At 43.7% G+C, this 20,427-nt stretch overlaps 1 protein-coding gene across 5 annotated transcripts in view; it reads right to left on the reverse strand.

Annotated features, from left to right (window-relative positions):
• Positions 1-542: 542 nt before the first annotated feature.
• The window catches only part of FOXN2 (forkhead box N2), a 29,967-nt gene continuing 10,082 nt past the window's right edge, over positions 543-20,427 (reverse strand). For 4 of the 5 annotated variants that reach the window (XM_066178095.1, XM_066178096.1, XM_066178098.1 and 1 more), the window contains exons 2-6: positions 18,603-19,153; positions 11,647-11,771; positions 8,006-8,070; positions 4,872-4,940; positions 543-4,407 (exon numbers count right to left, since the gene is read on the reverse strand). In XM_066178095.1, coding sequence (XP_066034192.1) covers positions 3,890-4,407; positions 4,872-4,940; positions 8,006-8,070; positions 11,647-11,771; positions 18,603-19,139 — 1,314 coding nt within the window. In that variant the 5' untranslated portion in view covers positions 19,140-19,153 and the 3' untranslated portion in view covers positions 543-3,889. The remainder of the gene's footprint in view (positions 4,408-4,871; positions 4,941-8,005; positions 8,071-11,646; positions 11,772-18,602; positions 19,154-20,427) is intronic. The other variant, XM_066178099.1, reaches the window with a different exon arrangement.

Genomic DNA, 20,427 nt, shown 5'->3' on the forward strand with positions numbered 1-20,427 from the left:
AAAAACCAACAAAACCAACACAAACAAGACCTATGCTGCTTTACCCAGGGACTCATTTTTTAAATTACCTGTCCTGTACTAGGCTGTTGATCTTTGAGTCTCATCCAAGCAACTTGGCCACAGCAATACAGGCAGAGAACAGCAAATAATCTCAGATGTTTCATAAGCAAAAGATTCAAGTTATTTCTGTTTAAACATATGCTTTGCACAGGAGGGCAGAAGTTAGGCAGTAGTGTTCAGCAATTTCCAAGATGTCGAAACATTGCTTAGGTTCCAGGTTAAAGGGTGAAACTTTGGCCTTAATTAGATGCTCTTCAAACACTCGGGGTCAGCTATGGATGAATGTGACTGTAAGCAAATCCTGCTATGGACTGATAGGTATTTCATAGATGACTTCCACATGCACACAAACATCTTAACCAACCCACAATGAATCACACATTAGGCTTTTTACACTAGTGCAGTCTGGTGGAAGAAGTTTAAATATTCAGCACCATCTGAGACCAGAGTCAGGGTCTGCAGACAAAGAGAGAACACAGCGCTTTCTGTTTGCAATGCTGTTTATTTTAGAAAAGCCCCTTTGATCATCTGAATGAAAAATGTGGGCAGAAAAGTCACAAATGTTATAAAACAAAGTTTATTCTGCAATATTTTGTCATAATGAATTGCATCTCTTTGGTAAAAATAAAATTTATAAACATTTTAATTAACAGAGATTAGCATACAAAAAACTAAATTTTTGTAAATCGTCTTTAAAACAGGTAAAGGACTAAACCAGAGGAAAAAGGGTTAGAATTGGTCACCTACTGGCAAAATTATTCTAAACAAACCCAAGGACACTGCTTATGCTACATTAGAAACAAGCTAATGGGAATGGTTTAAAAACAACTCTGGTTCATTTGATCAGAAAGCATTCTTACAATTCACTTTTAAATAAATAATAGTTACAATGAATTGGCAATTATAAAATGTTTTATATCACTATATGGCAGTAACATAATACTTTTAATTATGCACTTTTTAGTTTGAAGAAATATACATTTACAAAACAGACTTGATAATGGCACTGGCAGTTAGGTGTGAAGAATGTGCTTTAAGATAAAATAGCAGGTGCAACATTTAAAATATTCTACCTTTTCTTTTCAATAAATATTTTGACCACACCATTATTAACGTGTATGAGTACACTTTGCTTTAATTAAAGCTTGTACTTTTCAGGCTGATGAAAAGTTGCAAACCACACAACTTCCATTTTACAGATGGATTTAAAAATGTTTGATGTGACTTCTGCAGATCAGTAATTTAGGATCAGAATCTGAAAAGCCAATATAGGTCTGTACAGTAATCACATCAGATTTACCCTGAACAGAGCAACCTCCCATGAACACAGGTCTCATACACTTCTTCACGGCATTTAAAGAACTGAATGTGGTTCATTAATACTTTTCTTGCCAAAATGTATCCAAGTCAACCATTGGCATCAACATTTTACATTTGTCACTAAAAAAACCCAAAGCCCAACAATCAAAATAACTTTTAATTATACTCCATTTATACTATATACACCAGGGCCTCTAACTGAGGTGGCAAACAAACCCGAACCCAACAGATATGTAAGAGAAAGGAAGGGCAGCTCTTCTCCCACTGTCAAGACAGGTGTTCCACAACTGAGCTGTCAGCCTTTGCTGCCAAACATGCGGGCAGAGGCCTGGGACAACACGGTGGCACAGGGCAGGGGCACAGTTCATCTGCCTTCCCTTTGGAAGCAGAGAGGGAAGACAGCAAAGCAGGAAGAGCATGGCCCCGCTGCACCACTCTGTGTCCCAGGGAAAGGCTGTGAGTGCTCCCCCCTTCCACAATTCCAGTTCTCCCAGCTGTAAGGATGGATGGGATGCAGCTTTTGCTGCTAATTGCTGATCAGTAACTGGTTCTCACTGGTCATTGCATATGGTAATAAATGCATTGTTATAGCATCCCAATCCTTCAGATATGCTGAAGAAGCCACTGTCACCACCTTCAGGATTAACACCAGCACAGCCACACTCCCAGTAAGTATCAACCTCCTCAGATTTTATCTGAGGCAAAAAAGAGTTCAGAACCAAATCAAACCGTGGAGCTGACTATGAACACAGCTTCCAGAATACCTGGACCTTGATCCAGCTTTCACTGGAAGCTAAAGAAAGCTGCAACCACATGAGCCAGGCAGCACCCCTCTCCAACAGTGTGAAACTGAAATCATGGCACTGAGCAAAATCTCAGGATGCTCACAGTATTTCTGTGCATCTGAATCCTCCTTTTCACATTTTCACAGCTGACACAAGCTCTGCTCTGCACAATTTTCCATGAGAGTTCAAAAGCAACCCATGAGCAAAAAGAAGCAGTTCCACCAAGCATGCACATCTTCATCTCCTGAAATCCTAAGAACCACTGCATTGGTACTTAATTTTCCTTTAAATGGCGAGTTTTACCCCTACTACTCCTCAGTAACATCCAATATCAGATCTAATTGGTTAATGCAGCACTTGCGGTAGCCAGAACACACACACACAGCTGCACACATGTTGCTGTGTTACAGGTGTAAGCTAAGAGGTGCTCACACAAAGCAGGAATGAAGCAGAGTATTTTCCTTCCCCTTCAAGAAACAAATCATTCTTAAAATTGAACCGGAAAAAGAAAAAAAAAACCTCAAGAAAAACAAAACCAAAAAAAAACACCCCACTTTTTTTTTTTTTTTTCTCTCCTGGTGTTTGTGCTTTAAATTCCAAATCACAAAGAACCTTGAATATTTCAGGCTTGATCCAACAGCCATTGAGTCAGCAGGAGCACCACCGTTGTCTTCAAGAGGCACTGGAACGGGCCCTCAGAGCAACAGACCTTCAGCAGCATGGCTGTGTTTGCATTGGAAGCAGATGGTTTAGGGCAGGATTCATGAAGAGACTGACAAATGAGGAAAAAGAAAAAAAAAGGGGCAAAGAAACCCACACCAGTAGTCTAAGAAAGGCATTCAAATAGCCAGGAAAATGCTCCCTTAGGGAAAGGTTAAGGAATTCTTTTGGCTGAATCCGCTGTTTTCAACAGTGGACATTGGTATCCTAAGTGGCTCTGCTCCTAATTTTCACCCAGCTTGCCCAACACCTGGTGGAAGCAGTAGCTTCATGTTCGTGAGAACGTTTATGGCACATTATGCTACTTTTCAGCAACAGGAAAGATGACCTTGGATAGCTGTATACAATTCTGCAACATACTTAAGGCATCCTTGTATGTACAGTACTGTTAAAACCCACTCCAACAGAACTGCTTACCCATTTTTGAACAGAAAATTAAAAAAAAAAAAAAAAAAGGCATAATCTACAGGAAGATGTAAGTAATCACCACTGATTTTAAAAGAAAAATAGGGATCAAGTTCAACATACCACAAAAAACATTTTTGGCTGAGGGATGTCTAGGAACTATAAAGAGATTCTCTTATTGCAAAATGAATTTGAATCCTTTACATGGAAGTCAGAGCCCTTAGACAGAACAAAATTCACCTCTGCAGATGGGGCCAGCAGAGATGTAAATATGATCCACAGTGTGCATCTGAACAAACATATCTCTGAAAAAAAATAAAGTCAACTGTTAAAAAAAAAATTAAAAAGTGATCATTAAGAAGGATGCTTTTGGGTTTTCACAAGTCATGCATATCTTCTAATTTGAGAAGATTAAGTATTTTCTTTTTAGGTGGTGATTTAAAAATAAATGGCTAAATTATAGTTTGCTCAAAAAAAAAAAAAAAAAAAGAAGCAGTGAGTCCTCTTATGGCTTTGATCTCCCTTGTGAAGGGCAAAAGTAGAAGAGTATTGCCACAATTAAAAAAAATATATGTATATATTCAACACTGACAAACGTATTATTTTTTCCTTTGCTTGTGACAGTGGGTCTTTGCAGTACTTATTAAGGAACTCAAGCACGTTTGGATGCCAGCAAGGTGGAGCAGAGACCCTGCTGCTTCCTTCAGCTCCTCATCGATCTCCTGACACAGCTCCTCAAGTACTTTCTTGCTGGGCTGACTTTCCTTAGAGGTATCTACACAGGGTTGGGATGCATAGCCACTGTCTCCAAGAGGATCGTCCTCATAGTCCCCGTCTGTGTCCACCTCGCTGTGAAAGCCCTCACTGCCGTCACTGCCCTCATGGCTGCTCTTGGAGATGAAGTCGTACACGTCATCCAGGGAGGACAGGGAGGACATGCTGGAGCGGGAGGCGCAGCGCTGGGAGCCCATGCTGCTGGCACTGTAGTTGTGATCCTCGCTCGGATCGATGTTGGCAACCGCAGAATCGCTTTCCTGCAGGCTGATGGAGCTGGGAGGGTTGAATGCGCTGCCGTAGCTCCTCTTCTTGGGGGTCTTCAGAGGCTGAGGTTTCTCACCTGTGGAAAACAGGACGTGTCAGTAGGCAAATGCCCCAGTGAAATCGCCTGCACCACGAGCACCCTGTGCCTGGCTGGCTGCAAGGGAAACTGAATTCCAGCACTTAAAGTCACAAAGTGCCCGTTTACTGTCACCCACAAAGGACAACAGTCACCACCTGATCTCAGTTAAGAGTTAGAGCAACAGAGAAGCAGCCAAGAAACTCGTCTTGCTATCTAGCACAGAGAGGGCAGGGATAGAACTTTGCAGAAAAAAAATCAAAATTAACTGAGAAAATTAAAAAAAAGGCTGCTTCTAATAAAACTCTTGCAATGCTAGCTGAAAGAATAATTAAACCACAAATACTTCTTGACTACTATTACTGTTTGGAAACTAGACCATACTTGTTTCCTGAAATTTTATAGAGAAAGTATTTAGTTACTGAGTAGAGAAGAAAAACAAGAATAAAATGGTTTATGCTTACAGTCCAGCATTCCTTGTTGAATGGAAGTATTTAACAGCATCATTGCAGTAGCAGCATCAATATCAGATTCTGTGAAGCAGAGCAGCAAAATGTTAGAACTCAGGTAAGCCTGACAAGATGAGGTCTCTAAAATATAAAACGAATACATATTTATTTATTTATTTATCTATTTATTTATTTATTTATTTAATTTTTTTTGCCTGTACTGGCCTACAACAAAGAGTAGGGGTGGGCGGAATGTACAAACTCAGACAAAGCATGACCCTTGTACAGCTCAACACTGTTCCAGATCAGTCTCATACCTTAACTATGACATTCAAAGGCTGAGTTCTCACGTTGCACTCACTGAAGCCAAGAATCAGTGACACAATTAGACGTTCATGTGACAACGCTGTTGCTATACTTAACAAGTGCCTTTTGTTTGTACCAGTTGAGAGAGAAAGATTAGACACATGGCACAGGAAAGCACCTCAGCAGCTCCATACCCTGACTGTGTGAATGTGCAAGCCTGAGAGCAGTCGTGCCCATTAACGCAGCACTAACTCAGCACACCTCCCTCCTCCAGCAGAATTTTCCACACTAGTAAGTCGAACGGAAGAAATTGAGACTACGACGGGGGGGAAAGGGCACTGAACTGCTCAATCTAGAAAGCAGGGGGATCTAAATAATAAATAGGCATGTAGAAAAGGTTGAGGTGAATTGTGGCATTGTCAGCTGCAGTTAGAAGCAGTGCTGCAAAATGCCATCCTTTGCAGAGTAGATTGCTTACATTTCTGAAAGGCACCTTGAGGATAACAGGGCAGAGAGTGACGTTTCTAACCAGAACAAAGTGAAAGGGAAAAGAAACAAGCACGCCTTTCCCACTCATTTCAGGACATGTCCATGCCCTTTAAACAAGAGGAAATCCAATGCATTCTTCGGCTCACTTCTGCAATGGATGATGAATACTCCTTATACAGGACAGAAATACGTATGGTGGACTAACTAGGCACAACAGGAGCAGAGAAACAGTGAGCTCTCACAACAGCCTGGGCGTCTGAGAGCAGAAGATCAGATCTGAGGTGTAGGTAGGTATGTACATATGTATGAGCAGTGAGTGGAGAACAGGGCTGGAAGGGACCAGCAGCAAGCAGAACAGGCTTTCAGTTCTGCTGAACTGGAACTGTGGGGGAAACTGTTAGAGCAAAACATCAGCAATGTCATTTTTGATAGCATTTGTTTTCTTCCCCACATTACAGGCATTAACTGTATTACTGAATTTAAAGGGAGGGTAGTATTGGGAGGGGGACTGCAGAGTTGTCAGCATGGCTGGCAACTTATCTTGATTAGTCTCCCTAACTTCAACCCTGGTCAAGGAGAAATTTGAAGAATACGACACCTTGGGAATGTTGTACCAACATGGGAAGGGGACTGAGCTGCTGTTTCCAACACAGGTTTATAAAACATACAGATTTCCCCCCCGCCTTGTTTTCCATGCCTTTCGTTTTAAATCCAGCATACTTTAGGCTCTACCCCATTGTACTTGTGCAATTTTTCTCTTTTTCCTTCTGCTTTGGCTTTTTTTGGCAGAAACAGAGCTCCTGAATTCATAGGTTACATGCACCCAACTGACAAAAAGAAGTAGAAAAATAAAGCATAAAAAATTACTTTGCTCCACTAGTGTAATCAGGAAGTGAAATATTCCCATTCCTTACTTGCTTTCCCAGACATTTTATTTTGTCATCTGATGTTGGTACATAAACACCACATTGTTAAAATGACAAGCAATCAGAGGCATTAATGCAGTGCAGGATTACTACCTACAAAGAGTATTTCTGTACCTTACTACTCCCAAAGAATGAGGAGAAGCACTTCTGCAGTGGCTTCTCAGCAGTGTTCTGTGTCACTGATAATGTGCTTTGGCTTCATTTGTGATTGCTCTTCTCAACAGTGCAGTATTTCCCAAATTTATGCTTCTTCAGCAGAATGGCTGAGGAAGCACCTTATTACAAGGAATTCTGTTCATCTGCACAAGAGCTGCCCTATGGGACCCCAGGAACATGAATGGCTTGCCTCGAATGCCAGAGAAATGCTGAACAGGCTCCCCCACATGCAGAAACTAAATGATACCAGATACCTGTCATTATTTTGGCACCTATGGTGTAACTACATGGAAGAGGCAACATCAGACTGGCAACCTCCAAACCTGTCACAGGACACACCAGCAAAATCCTTAGGAGGAGACGGATTTCTTGTGTTCTCCAACAAGCCCTGAGAATCCCAGATCCAGCAGCTCTGCAGCAGCCAGCCAGCCAAGGGATGTTTCCTTGCCACCCAGGTGCCACCACACCTGGGGTGCATGGTGATCATCACCTCTGGGCCAGGCAGCTGCTTGGTCTCCAAAAAGCCTTGGCTTTGCTGCCCAACCAAAGCTGCTCGTTTGTGGCCAGAAACTAAAAGCAACTTTCTCACCTCTAAGCCTACTGAGCCTGCAAAATCAGGGAGCTGGGTGTCTGCTCAGGTCCCACTTGAGCAGTGCCTTTCACTATCCTGCTGAAAGCTGTAACAACACTCCTCTGCAACACATTTTGTTAGATTCAACCCTTTAAAAATTGAGTACTGTTCACTTTTCAGCACTTAAAAACCTAAATTATTATTACTTTTGTCTAGGACAAGCCTAATTAAGATTTATTGGCGAGGTGCAAGAGGTGTGCTCAACTGGCTCCTTCGAAAGAAATGCTGCAACCCTCAGCACACTTTCTAGCTTCCTCCTGGTACCACAAGTTTTATACACTAACATTTGCTACCTTTGGTTCTCAGTTCTTGGTCTCCAATAAAACTGATAAAGAGATGTGCAGCTTTCAGATTCATTTTCTACTGAACTATTCATTAAGTAGGTCATACTTGGGAGTGACACGAGCTGAATATTTTGCTGTCAGAAGAAGATGGCCCCAATTACACCTTGAAATTCACCTCATGGATTTAAAATTAATACATGAGTAGCTAATATAACACACATGCATTGTACTACATCTGGGTTTTTTGTTATCTAGCAGACCCTTCAGAGGAGGGACAGATACAACATCAGGTGGGCTGGAGTCCATGCTTGTGACCAAAACCAGGGGCGGAGAGTGAAAGGAAATCTAAAAGTTTACCTTTGAGAGATCGGCCATGATTCTGCTGAAGGACTGAAGTCAAGTAGTGAGGGGACGACGACCTACTAAAAAAGAAATTCAACAGCTCAAAGCCAAGCCCTGATTAGGCAAATGATTTGTACAAAGTATAGCAGACACAATATTATGATCATAGAAGCCTAAAAACAAAACCAACCTATTTACCACAGGAAGGTAAGCAATTTCTGCTGCCTTCAGTAGATGGCTCAGCACTGATTCATAGTTTGTGTAGCACTATTTAAGCCATCATTTAAGCATTTGGAAAACACCTCCAAACACACGCACTAAGCAAAAATCTTGTTGGTAAGAGTCACTGACTTATACAGATTTTCTATACCTGCCTAAAGGCAGGATTTTAAACAAAGATACATATTTTTTAGTACATAAAACCTACACATAAACAAAACATTAACTCATACAGGGATGCTCAGAGGACAGGTAAGGACCAGTTGTGATCATTTGTTCTTCCAAACAGTGGTGGGCAATTAACAAAAACAAAAAGTCATAGGCAAAGACCTGAGGAAGAGCAAAAACACAAAAACTGAGCAAAAACACAAAGACAACTGCTGATTTTAAAGTTGATGCTGTCCAGGATAGCTCTTCATAATCAGACTAGCTTTGCACCAGACAAAAAAAACTTTAAATCACTCACAAAATAAAGGGCAAGTTAAAACTTTCACTTTTTTTTTTCTGCAACACACCCAGCCCTAATTATTCAGTTTATTATAAATATATTAGTGAGCAGTTAGAAGTAACTACAACAAAAAATAGCACACACTATTAAAATTGCATGAAATGTAGCAATGTGCATCTTTTATAGTGCTGCTGGAACAATCTGAATGGTGATGGCAGAATTTTCAAGCCCAACCTGCAAGAGAAACCTCTGCTGAATGGGAAAAATGTGCAAACCCAGGGTTCACTGTCTGGCGTCTTTTCTTGTAGCAGCTACAGAGTGCAAAGGGAACAGAACGAAAAATAGGCAGGGAAAAAAAATAAAAATAAAGGAAAGCAATGGTCTAACCCAAAACGGCTGGCTTTGCAGCCCATTGTACAAAGAGATGCTAAACATCATCATCCTTTTGTCTAAGCTCAGATCCTTCAAAAATCATGTCCACATAGAGCTCCCCCAAAGTAAATTAATGCCTGGTATTGACTGAGAAGCCATGCATAAGGTATGAGCAAGATGAGGACTGTGGTTGTCCCCAGGGCTGCAATCTGTGTAGCACTAGAACCAAAAATGCAGCCAGGAGCTTCACAATGACTTGTTGAGCAAGCTGTGCAGAAATAAAATGCATCAGGGATGCCAATCATCTATGATAATACAAATTTCAGTGTCACTAGACACAGATTACAGTTTTGGAAAGCTTCTGCTCAAAGCAACAGCTCAAATTTTATTTTAAAATTGCGCTGAATGATAGGCATACTCCCCACAAACACACTCTAAAATAATCATGAACAGTAGTCTTCCCACAGGAAAATTCAGAGACTGTCGCAGGTGAATTTTAGGATCACTCTGAAGATAAATTCGGACAGTATTTCAGCCTCTCTCCAGCTGAACCTCTGGGCTTCCTTTCTCTCTCCTACAAGGCAGATCCTTGGGGACCCTTCCCCAAAGTAAGGACAGAATTTAAATCAAATCTAATCACAGAAGGGAAAAAAAAAATCTGTTTTTCTGTGTTTGACGGAAAGTCACATAATTTTTTTTATTATTGAAGGAAAATAAACCAGCTTTCATTAGGGAGCAGTTTGGTATCTTAGTATGTTGTTCCTTATTTTCTTGTACTCATAAATACAAGCACTGCAAAACCCTTCCCGTGTTGAAGTCAGTGGGAATTTTGCCATGTGGCTTCATTAGATCCAGGATTTCCTTGTAATTCTTGGCAAGTGTGACTAGTCCTTCAGTAAAGGAAAAAAAAAAAGTTACCAAAAACAACAGCTTCAAATTAAAGTCCTGATCTTCCAAGGACTTAAGCATGCAGATGAAACGTCTCCTTCCTCACACCTCATTTTGGTATGTTGCATTTATCCAAGCTAAGTAAACCACACTTAACACAACTTTTTAGCTGCACTGATCTTGGAGACCCTGGAGATTTTAAAAGCATAACCGGTCAAGGCTCTGAACACCCTGCCCTAGGCTGAGTCTGTCAATCCTCTGCACCTCTGGCAGGACAGACAATGCCCCGAGGTCCTCTCCCATCTGTATTGCTCTCTACTTTTTAAAATCTGGCTGTACTAACACAGAGCACTACAGCTTTCAAGGACCAACCCTTCACTTGAGTTGTACCCAAAACTAGAAGTCCATACCCTTACACAGAGACATTAAAGCCTGTAAAAGCATTATCCTCTAGAGCCCAATTACAGTCATTTCAATAATCTTTATTCCCATAAACCCCAAGCAATACCTCCAGTCATCTCATAATTTCCAATCTGACTATTTCTTAAAACTTAAATGTTTCAGAGTTATTTTAGTAATGCTCCCAATTCCAACAGAAAGCTGGAAAACAGGATACTTCTGCCTGGCTTGTTCCAGCCCAGGATGGCCCTGGGCTGGAGAGAGACCAGAGACAACTGGTTGGTTATATCTTGTGAGTGACAAACCCCATTGGACAAGCTCATGCCACACAAAACTCTTGAGCCCCTAAGGCTTGCACAGGGGTGCCAGCTCCCAGGGTCAGTGTCCTGCTGGACCCTGAGAAACGTCTGCTCAGTGTTATCAGACTTACATTCCACTGCAGGAATCCCACTTCCTCCCGTTTGTTAAGGAAACTCCTTGCAGTAAGGTTAAGGCATAGGGCAATGTACAGACACCTTAATTAACTCTTATCTCACCCAAATTCTTTCCTGAACTAGACAAACCAGCCACATGCCTTCCTCAGAACTGAGCTCACCCAACGTGCTCCTCTGCATTCTGCCCTCCTGCCTCCACAGGCTGACTCAGCTGCTGCTCCTCTTCCTCTACTCAGGACACATGAGTTTGACTTCAGATTCTCCAAAATCTATTGCCTAATCTTAAACTGTGTTGGTAAGGAAGTCCTGGTTTCAGAAGTCTTGCATGCCCCACCTCAGACTATATTTACAGCCAAGGCTGTCTTTTCCATCCCTGCTGCAAAATGCTTTTAAACACTCTCAGAGAAAAATAACCCTCTCAGGGCAGCATCTCAGCACTTCAGACTGTGGAAAAGTTGAATGCTTTGACAAAAAGCACAAAATAGATACATTTTATATCCAGACAAGTGACTTAGAGGCGAAGACACCCACCTCCTCCACAGAGCAGCACCAGGCAACACCCTAGAATAGTCCTGATGGACTGTGATTTAAAGAGAATTTTGCTCCAGTTCCCAGGACTGCCTGCCCTCTTGGAGAAATTGGGCTCTCCAGAAAGCAGCCAGCACATGCCTGACCTTCTTCTAAACTCTCCCACAGTTAATAAGAGACTTGAACACACCCCAGATGTGCTATCTGGGAAGCCTGAGCTCATTGCATCTCCCCACCTCATCCAGCTGGCCTCACCTAAGGCCCACTCAAATTCTGCTCTTGGGTGGCAGCAGATAGCAGCACTTCAACACCCTCTGCTACCTGGAGCAACATTACCACGTCCTGCTCGGATGAGAACTTTCACCTACCTGGGTGGCGACGCTGGCGGAGTATAAAATGCAAGTGCTGAGGAAAAAGGCTGTTTTTTCAGTGCTTGGACAAGATTAGGTTTATATTTTGGGTCAACGCACCACAACGACCCTTTTCCATTCACCTGCAACGAAGAAACACAGCAAATTAGAAAATCCAGGACCAGGCTGGTACAGTCCTTTCTAATTTAAAATCCCCAAGCTGCAACACAGCACAATGGCTGCATGTAGGCACACACCACTGCACAGCTGATGCACAACATCCACAGGCAGTTCCATCGTGGATGGTCCCAAAATGGAGAAAATGGTCCAGAGACCCTCATTATACACTATGGAAGCATCCATCTTGCAGGTCAGGAGAGCAGCTCCAAAACCCCTTCTCTAAAGCCCCATTTCTATTTGTCACCTCAATGCTGTAAACCTTCTTTTAACACTCAATAAACACAGCTGTGAGTTTAAGCATCTGTCCAGGCACCAGCAAACTGATCAGCAATCTTTTCTTTAACAGGTTTCTAGGTAAGAAACCAAAGCACCTTCCCCTTGGTTTAGATGCAGACACATACTCAACTAAACTTTACACCACCCTGGAAAAGCATCTTGCTCAATGCTCACCTACAAAATGGATTATTCCCACTTTTTCAAAATCTGAAAACCTAATGAATGTATTTTTGATGCACCTAACAATGTAGGCACCCCTGTGCTAGTCATTCTTGATATTAAATTTGGTACATTGAAACTGAAGGCAGAAAAGGCACCTCTTGTTTGTCTCAAAGCTTTCTTCACAAATTTACTAAATTGAGAACCTATTTTTTGAGCCTGCTAGTTCTTGCAACTAACTTAAAGAAGAAAATTAAATAGGAAATTTAAAATAATTCTATAATTACTGACCTGACAGATCAGCTAAAAGCTCTGCATGTAGCAGCACCAGATTTTTTGGGGGAAACAGATGCTACAGAAATGGAAGCTGTGCACCTGAACAGCAAGATCCTTCTAAAGGATTTTTGGGGGCTAAATATCAGAGCAGAAACCCAAGCTTCATGGAAAAGCTCCTGTGAGTCCACAGTGGCCAGCTGGCCTCCTCTTGCAGAATCACGGGGGGAAATAATACCAAATTATGGATGGATGCTCCATGACTTACTCTAGACTATAAAGGACTTACAAAGCATGTAAGTCTGTGGTTCTATTTAAGTCACAGGTGTTTTCTAAGAAGAGGAAATACCTTTCTATCAAGAGAGAAAAATCAAGCCAGGGAAAGCCCTAGCTGAGAAAGAGATGCAGCTGCAATGGTAGCTAAAGCCACTGCCTTTAACAAAAATCCCTGAGCTGCTGCATCTCTCCAAGTTATTTTTTTTTAACCTGAATCTTCCTTATACTTACCTTTTCATGCTAAAACTGAGCACAGCCTGTAAGAAACTTATCAAGAAGCTTACTTTTAATTAATAAACAGCCATGGTGGCAGGCAGGATGATTTAGCCGCTTAGGTACTAACAGGGGGCATCCTCCCAAATGGCTCTATTCATCATCTCAGTGAGAGACTTACAGCCTTACCCTTTTCCTGCACCTTTCCCAGACCCCTTTCCCCAGTACCCCAACCATGCCAAACTGGCTTTTTTCTCCCCCTCCCTTTAATAGTTTGGAGGCTGCTGCCCCCAGGGAGCAGCAGGAAGTCCCCTGATCAGCAAACCACTTCTCTACACTGTTTATCTGCTACTTTATCTCCTACTCTAGGTGAGTGCTTTTGCTTCATGCCTCATTCAGTTCAGCTGCTGGGGGTTATTTTGCCTCTTTGATCCTCCCAGCATGGTACTCCTCCAGTTTGCTGCCCTGACAATACAACACAAGGATTTTGGGTGGGTATTGCAACAGCAAGCTGAACCGGGGCACACCCTGAAGCCATCCAGATACTGATAGATCCAATGCAACAGTCAGTAAACAGAGTGACTTTTTCTTTGGGTCATGTGTAATGTGAAACCACACTTCCACCCACCTTTGGAGATACTAAAAGTAGACATTGAGCTGCGGAGATGATGGGGCTGCTCCTGTGCTTTGCTGGCACCCTTTGCTTAGCAGGGAGTGGAAGTCCAGCCCAGGTCTGAAATCAAGTGTCATGTCCTAAGGGAAAGCCTACCACAGGAGGAGCTGGAAATGCCACAGAACCGATATCCAATTTTAAAACAAGCCAGAACAAACTGTGCCATTTCTCCTAGCAAGGACTAATTCAGGACGCTCTAAAATGTTAAACTGCCTTTGGAGGTTAGTATTTCACTTCAACAGTGAGGCAAGTGTTGGAATGAAATGTAGGTGTAACTTCTATTTAATATCTAGAGAAAAATCTCTGTAGAGTCAGTGAAAAGAGGCCACCAGGCTCTTCTTACTCTGCAACTCAAAACTGAGGCAATCATATTGAGAGATTGAAAAAAACCTGAGATTAGTTTTTCGTCTATCACCTTTTCTGCATCTTTCTCATGTTTCTAATTTGACTTGCAGGATTTTATCTAGGCAAAAATAAAGGAAGGAAAACAATTCCTGTGTTTTGAAGCATTTTTGTAAAGTTATTTTGTAAAGACAGTAAGTTTCCAGCCCCCAGTGTTTCAGGGCTGGATTACAGACATGTGGGTTTGGAAACAAAATGCCCCCCATGATCCAGCTTTATCCTTTACCACCAGCCCACCACAGTCCCCCACCAGTCCAGTGAGCAAAACCCGAGGAGCTACCAAAGCAGAGCAGCTGAGCTGGTGCTGGTGGCTCAGGCTCACTGCAGGCACTTGTCCCCGTGCTGCAGAGAGCTGCCCACCAGCTTCATACCTGGGCAGCAGTCCTGACTCCATCAGGTATGGACAGTGATCACCAGCTGCATCCACCTGAGCAAGGTGAACGACTGGAAAATACTGTCTGTGTGGAAGGAGGTATAAAATGTGTTCACCAAAAGGTTTACCACATAAAAGGCATCTCTCTCCTATCTCCACAGGCTTATGGATGGGACCTGCCCTGCTCTTTGCCCAAGTACTTGAGAAACTGCACAGATTGTTTATCACCATCTCTTGACGAAAAAAAAAACACCAAAAAACCCCAACCACAAACAAACACCTAAACCACATACTTACCAAGAAAAGGACATTTGCTGAAAATATTCAAGCCCTATAATCCCCAACCTCTAGAGGAAACAGTGGCAGGACCACATCCTTGCAAGCAGGGGCATTCCAAAATAATCTTTGATGTGGATGCTGATCCTTCCTCCTCACACCTCTTCTCCTCAGCATCAATTAATGAATAATCCCCAATACCATAATCACAAAAACCAGTCTAAGCAAAGAGCAGGAAGACTCTTCATGGCTTTCAGCCCCAAACCCCTTTTCACTTTAGGTCCTCCTGTGCTGTGGAGCAGATGCTGCTCCCTCAAAAAAAGCACCATCACAGAGTAGGTGCCTCTCTCCCCAAACCAAGGCAGCACGACAGTGCTTAAAATGCAAAGAGCATTAGCTGTATCCTCTGAGGATCACTGACTCACAAACACCTCCACATCTTCAGGGGCACCAGGGCCACAGCAGGAACACTGGAAGGTAAGCAGGTGTCCCTGGGACTGCTCCAGCACCATCCCCTCACTGTTCACCACCACCATCACCAGAGACCCACTGGAAATCTCATCTGCCTGGCTGACTACAGACATGTTCTTGACTGCAGCTCTAAAAGAAAGGGTATTTCAGCTCATGGGTCTGTCACCTGGGGCAAACCTTGACACACCACTTAGATCCAGCAGCAGTGCCATGTGCATACAGAGCAGGCAACGGTATTTTAGCAGAGTGATGATGTCCATACATCCTGATCCCATGGCACGAGAAGTTCCTCCTCTTGACTGCAATGCTGGCTCATGAGCCATCTCAAGGCACTTACTTTCCTTTCAGCACCACTCATTTAAAAAAACCACAACATATGATTTTTCCAGCGGTCCAAGCAAGGACAGTCTTCCCCCAATCTCTGCTGGATGCTGTCCAAGACCCCTGAACCCCTGCAGCCTGCAGGTATTTAGCTGGCTGATGCAAATATACACACAGAACAATGAGCCACAGCTATGACCATCCAGAGCTACATCTGCAACATGATGGGGCACAGCCTGGTGGAAGGAGCTCTGCAGAATAAGGGAGCTGGCGTTGAGGGGTCACCTGTTTGTGCCTTGGGTGCTCTGCTCAGACCTGCTCTAGCAGGGTTTTGTGGACAATGCCCAGAGCCATGAGGGCACAGTAAGCATGCTCCTGCAGCAACTCTTCCAGGTCAGCACCAGCCAAAATGAGTCCAGTGCACATGTCCTGAAACTGCCCTGCAGTGCCAGGTCAGGGAGTAAGTGGGGAAAAATCGCCTTTCCTTCAACATGCACTTCCAATCCAAAACAAAATATCAGCATTATGGCAAAGATGAGGGCGGACTCTTCCTTCTTTTGCTGCCTGACCTCAAGGAGATGACTTCACAGCTGACAGCCAGCAGCAATAGCCAGGGAGGTGTCAGAGAGCAGAGCCTGCCCTGGGATGCAGGGGCACAGACCATCCATCCCCTACTGTCAGACATTTAGACTCTTCCCACACAAGAGCTCAGATTGATTTGAAAAGCTTTAAAACCTTTCATACCCTGATGTTACCAAATAAACCAGGCTTCTCTGATACCATGGACCTTTCTGTTTCCACAGGCACTTGGCATAGAAGAAAGCTGATTGTGGCATAGAAGAAAGCTGATTGTGTACTCCCTTTGAAGTACAAAATGCCATTAACAAAGAAAAAAAGGAAAAAAATTGCAAAATTATCTTGCTTTCAGGGAAGCACCCAGAGGCATGTCTAGCACACGGTTACATGCAAGGGGATCAGCAAAATGAGCTTGTGAGCAATTGCTGCCTGCTCCAAGAAGTGACACCTGAGGAGCTCACCCAAAGGGGTCTGCAGCATTTCCATCACCTGCCAGACCAAGCCCCATGGGTCCAGCCATGCTGCTGTGTTCCATACACTTACTTTGCAGGAACAATTTGGACCAGTACCCTCATCAGGCCCTTTTCAAAGCAGGGCAGAGGGTAAAGACAGAATTGCTCTTTGTTGGAAATGAGGAAGCTTCAGCAAAGTTTCAGGAGGGGCTTTTTGGTTGGTTTTTTTTTGTTGTTTGTTTGTTTGTTTTGTTTGGGTTTTTTTTTTTTTTTTTTTTTGATAAGCACAGTTTCTGTTCTTTAGAATTACAGAGCTGTGCAGTTTCTGGAGCCCTGGGAAACCACTGACAGAGTACATCAGCATCACCTTGCTGGTTGCATTGGGAGATATTCTGCATTTTGCTCTTCCTACTAGAGATGTCACATCGAGCAGCAAGCCATCCTCTGAGCCCAGCAACAGCCATGGAGATGCCAGGGTAAGCAGGGGACCAGGCAGTGTCACCCGGTGTCACCCTGTCACCCAAATGCCAAGACAACAGGTTTGACTGGTAACTCCTAACCCACTTGGCTGGAAAACATGAGAGCATTTAAGGGCAGATCCACAGACAGAAGGAACTCATACCAATTTAGATTTCCCTTTCCTGCCTAATTTTTCTGAAACTCACGTCACCCTCCTTGGACAGAGCCACCCAGGTCTTTAACAGCACTTCTGTCACCTACAGCACTGTGGTCCCTGCTCAGATCCAGTCCTCCACACGAGGACAGCTTGAGCAACTCCGTTACCCCATTATAGCACCTTGAACCACGTTAAGAGCCCTTCCTAACACTCAGCAGAATTCAGCAATGGGGTGGTTAATGGACTTGCCACATTGCAATAAAAAGTCACTTTTTTTTCAGGGCAAAGCTGCTGCTTGTGAAAACAACACTCTAACAATTTAATGCAAAAGCTGGAATATTGAGAAACAGTGGTGTTCAGTCCTGTCAGTACAAGGCAGTCCTCCCCAGTGCCCACTCAGCTCCAGGACCCCTCTCTACAGTGAGAGGCTGTCAAGCACTCCAAGCATTGCAGGCATTTCTGATAACAAGCCTGCCACCACCGAGTCTGACCTCCAAGCACAGGACTTGTTTGTTGACTTTCAGTATGTGGTTTGTTGGTTTATTTAAGTCAGAGCCAGCTCTTTGAGGAACAAGATGGGGAATGAGAGAGGGAGGAAGAAAGTCACTAGTAAAATCATATAAATCAGAAGAAGAAAGAACTTGTACAGAAAAGTGTATCCTTCACTTTAAGAAGTGCGTCTGCACCACACAGAGACACATATCTTATGACCGATGTTAAAGCATTACAGTCCATTAAATGCAGGATTTAATGTGGTTATTGGAAAGCTAGAGCAGTGCTAAGTGTAACAGGAGATGGCAAGTGGAAGAGCCAATTTAATATTTGAGAAAGCTGTTGGACTGAGGAACACTCAGCCACATACATCCAGTGTGCCCACAAGCAAGGGCACCTTGCAGGGGACCACATCTGCACCCAGAGGGACAACATCTCTGCTAGCCAAGCAGGGAAGCTGGCTGGCATCCCATAATCTCCGCTGCTTGCCAGTGCGATAGTAGCCATGGCCATGCTGGAAAAGCAGGGAAGGAGGAACATACCCCAGAATTTCAGCACTGGAAAATAGAGAAAGCACTAGCTTAAGGGACTTCATCAAGAAGAAATCCTAGGAGAGTTATCTCAGGCTGGTTATTGCAGCCTAACAAAATTGTAAGTAAATGGAAACAAGAGTCCTTTGCAATTTCATGTGTGCCAGAGTTAAAAAGGATGCACCACAGCTGTGTGTACCCAGGTCAACAGTAAATAACAAAGCCCAGTGACTTTTGTCATCCTGTGATCTCACAGAAGCATCATTTCCAAACCACCTCCATCTGCAAATAAAGTCTAAAGAGGACACTGGTGGGGTGAAAACAACCCAAACAAAACGTGCTTAAGAACAAGAGAACCTTCTCCATTTCTCCCTGAATTTCAAACTTGCTCCGCCTCCCTCCTGCCAGATCTCACCTTGCCATGGCTTTTCTCCACCTTTCGGAAACACTTGTTCAAGGAGAGGTTGTGTCGGACCGAGTTCTTCCAGCCGGTGGGGGCTGTGGCGAAGTAGGGGAAGCGGTCCAGGATCCAGCTGTAGATTTCTTTGACTGGCAAGCTCTTGTTGGGGGACTGCTCAATCGCCATGTAAATGAGAAGGCTGAAAGAGTAAGGGGGTTTGGAAGTGGAGGATTTTTTCTCAGGGTTCTGGTAGCAGGACGGTGAGAAGGATGGCACGCTGTCACCCTCGATGTCGTACAAGGGGCTAACAATCGGAAGGCCCTCGCTGCCGAGGCTGAAGTTTGTTAGCAGGTTAGTACTTTCGTGCAGCCAGTTCAAATTTGTGAGCTCATCATCTGCTGAATCTCTGTCCACCACGGTGGCCTTTGGCTTGCCAGCATCGCCTGCGTCAGGCAGGCTGCCCATCCCATGGCACTGCCGTAGTCCCGCGGCTTTTTCTGCTCCAGGCGTTTCAGCTTTCTTATCCGGAGTCATTCCAGTGACTGGACCCATTTAGCTTGACTGGTCTGCAAGAAAGGAGATGGTCAGAAATCATTGCAAACTACCACAGTCCCATTCAGCAGGAGCTCACCAAACCCAGGTTCAGGGCTGCACCATCCCCACGCTGTGCACGAACACTGCAGCCATTGGTGAGAGCCAGGGTCCAACAGGAGCCTCCCAGTAAACTCCTGAGCATGTGGTAACTCCCCTTGGTTTATAAGCAGAGCTTATGGGAAGCACTTGGAATATACCTATATTCCACACTGCTGTATCTATCTAGAAACACCAATTCAGACACAGAAATAACAGCTACTTTCATGTCAACACCTGAAACCTGGAGAAAATCTTAACAGGTAGGATCTAATTCATTCAGCTCTCACATTAACTCTTAAGTTACTCATTATATTGTAAACTGACCCTGTTTAGAAGTGTTTGCTTTTGGCGTCCAAAGAGTGAAAAAGGAATTGCAAAACTTAAATCTGCATGAAGTTCACTTGTGGTCTCAGTGCAAATGAAATCTTTGTAACTCCCTACAAGTCACAGTCATTCCCAAGTGCTGCTGCCTTTTTCTACCAGGGGAAGATCTGGCCAGCCTACCTGCTCATCACCTGGGTTCCACAGAGCTGCCCGAGTCCAAAAGATCATTTTCCCCTCCTGCAAAGGCTTGCTGCCCTAACCTGGGCTTCCCTGCAGAGCAGAGTGCTGGGACCAGTTCTCAACAGAAAGGGACCAACCCCTGGGGTGGCAGCTCAGACCTGCAGGAACAATGGCTCATCACCTAGATAAAAGAAAAAACAACCCCAAACCACACAACACTAAAACCCTAATCATAACATTATCTATAAAATACTGATACTCAGTGTCAGTGTCTAACAGGCTACCCACGCTTTAGAGGCATTACACCAACAGAACCCACCTTGCTTGCAGAGTTTTAAAAGGGGTCCTCTAACCAACTATGTTATGGGAACAGCTGTTTTTTTCCTGCTGATGTGAGCACTGTACAGATGTAAGGGGTGTGCACGTATACACACATGTACACTACAGACATGAGACACTCCAACTATGGATGCAGCTCATAGCTGTAAATAGCACAGAGCAAAGCTGAGGTTTGTATTAACTGTAAAAGGACCCAACAAAAAAAGACAGAAAAACCCAAACCCCAATCCAGTTTCCTGTCCCTATAAGCACTATCATTCTGGTTTCATGCTCCAGCTCCCAGTGCCAGAGCTCAAGATGAGGACAGTTTCCATATCACATCTCACCAGACAGCTCTACGCAGTTACTGGATGTTTTCTCACAC

The sequence above is a fragment of the Chamaea fasciata genome, unplaced genomic scaffold (genome assembly GCF_029207755.1).
Source record: "Chamaea fasciata isolate MVZ Bird 193981 ecotype frontalis unplaced genomic scaffold, bChaFas1.0.hap1 SCAF_3, whole genome shotgun sequence".
Taxonomy (NCBI): domain Eukaryota; kingdom Metazoa; phylum Chordata; class Aves; order Passeriformes; family Sylviidae; genus Chamaea; species Chamaea fasciata.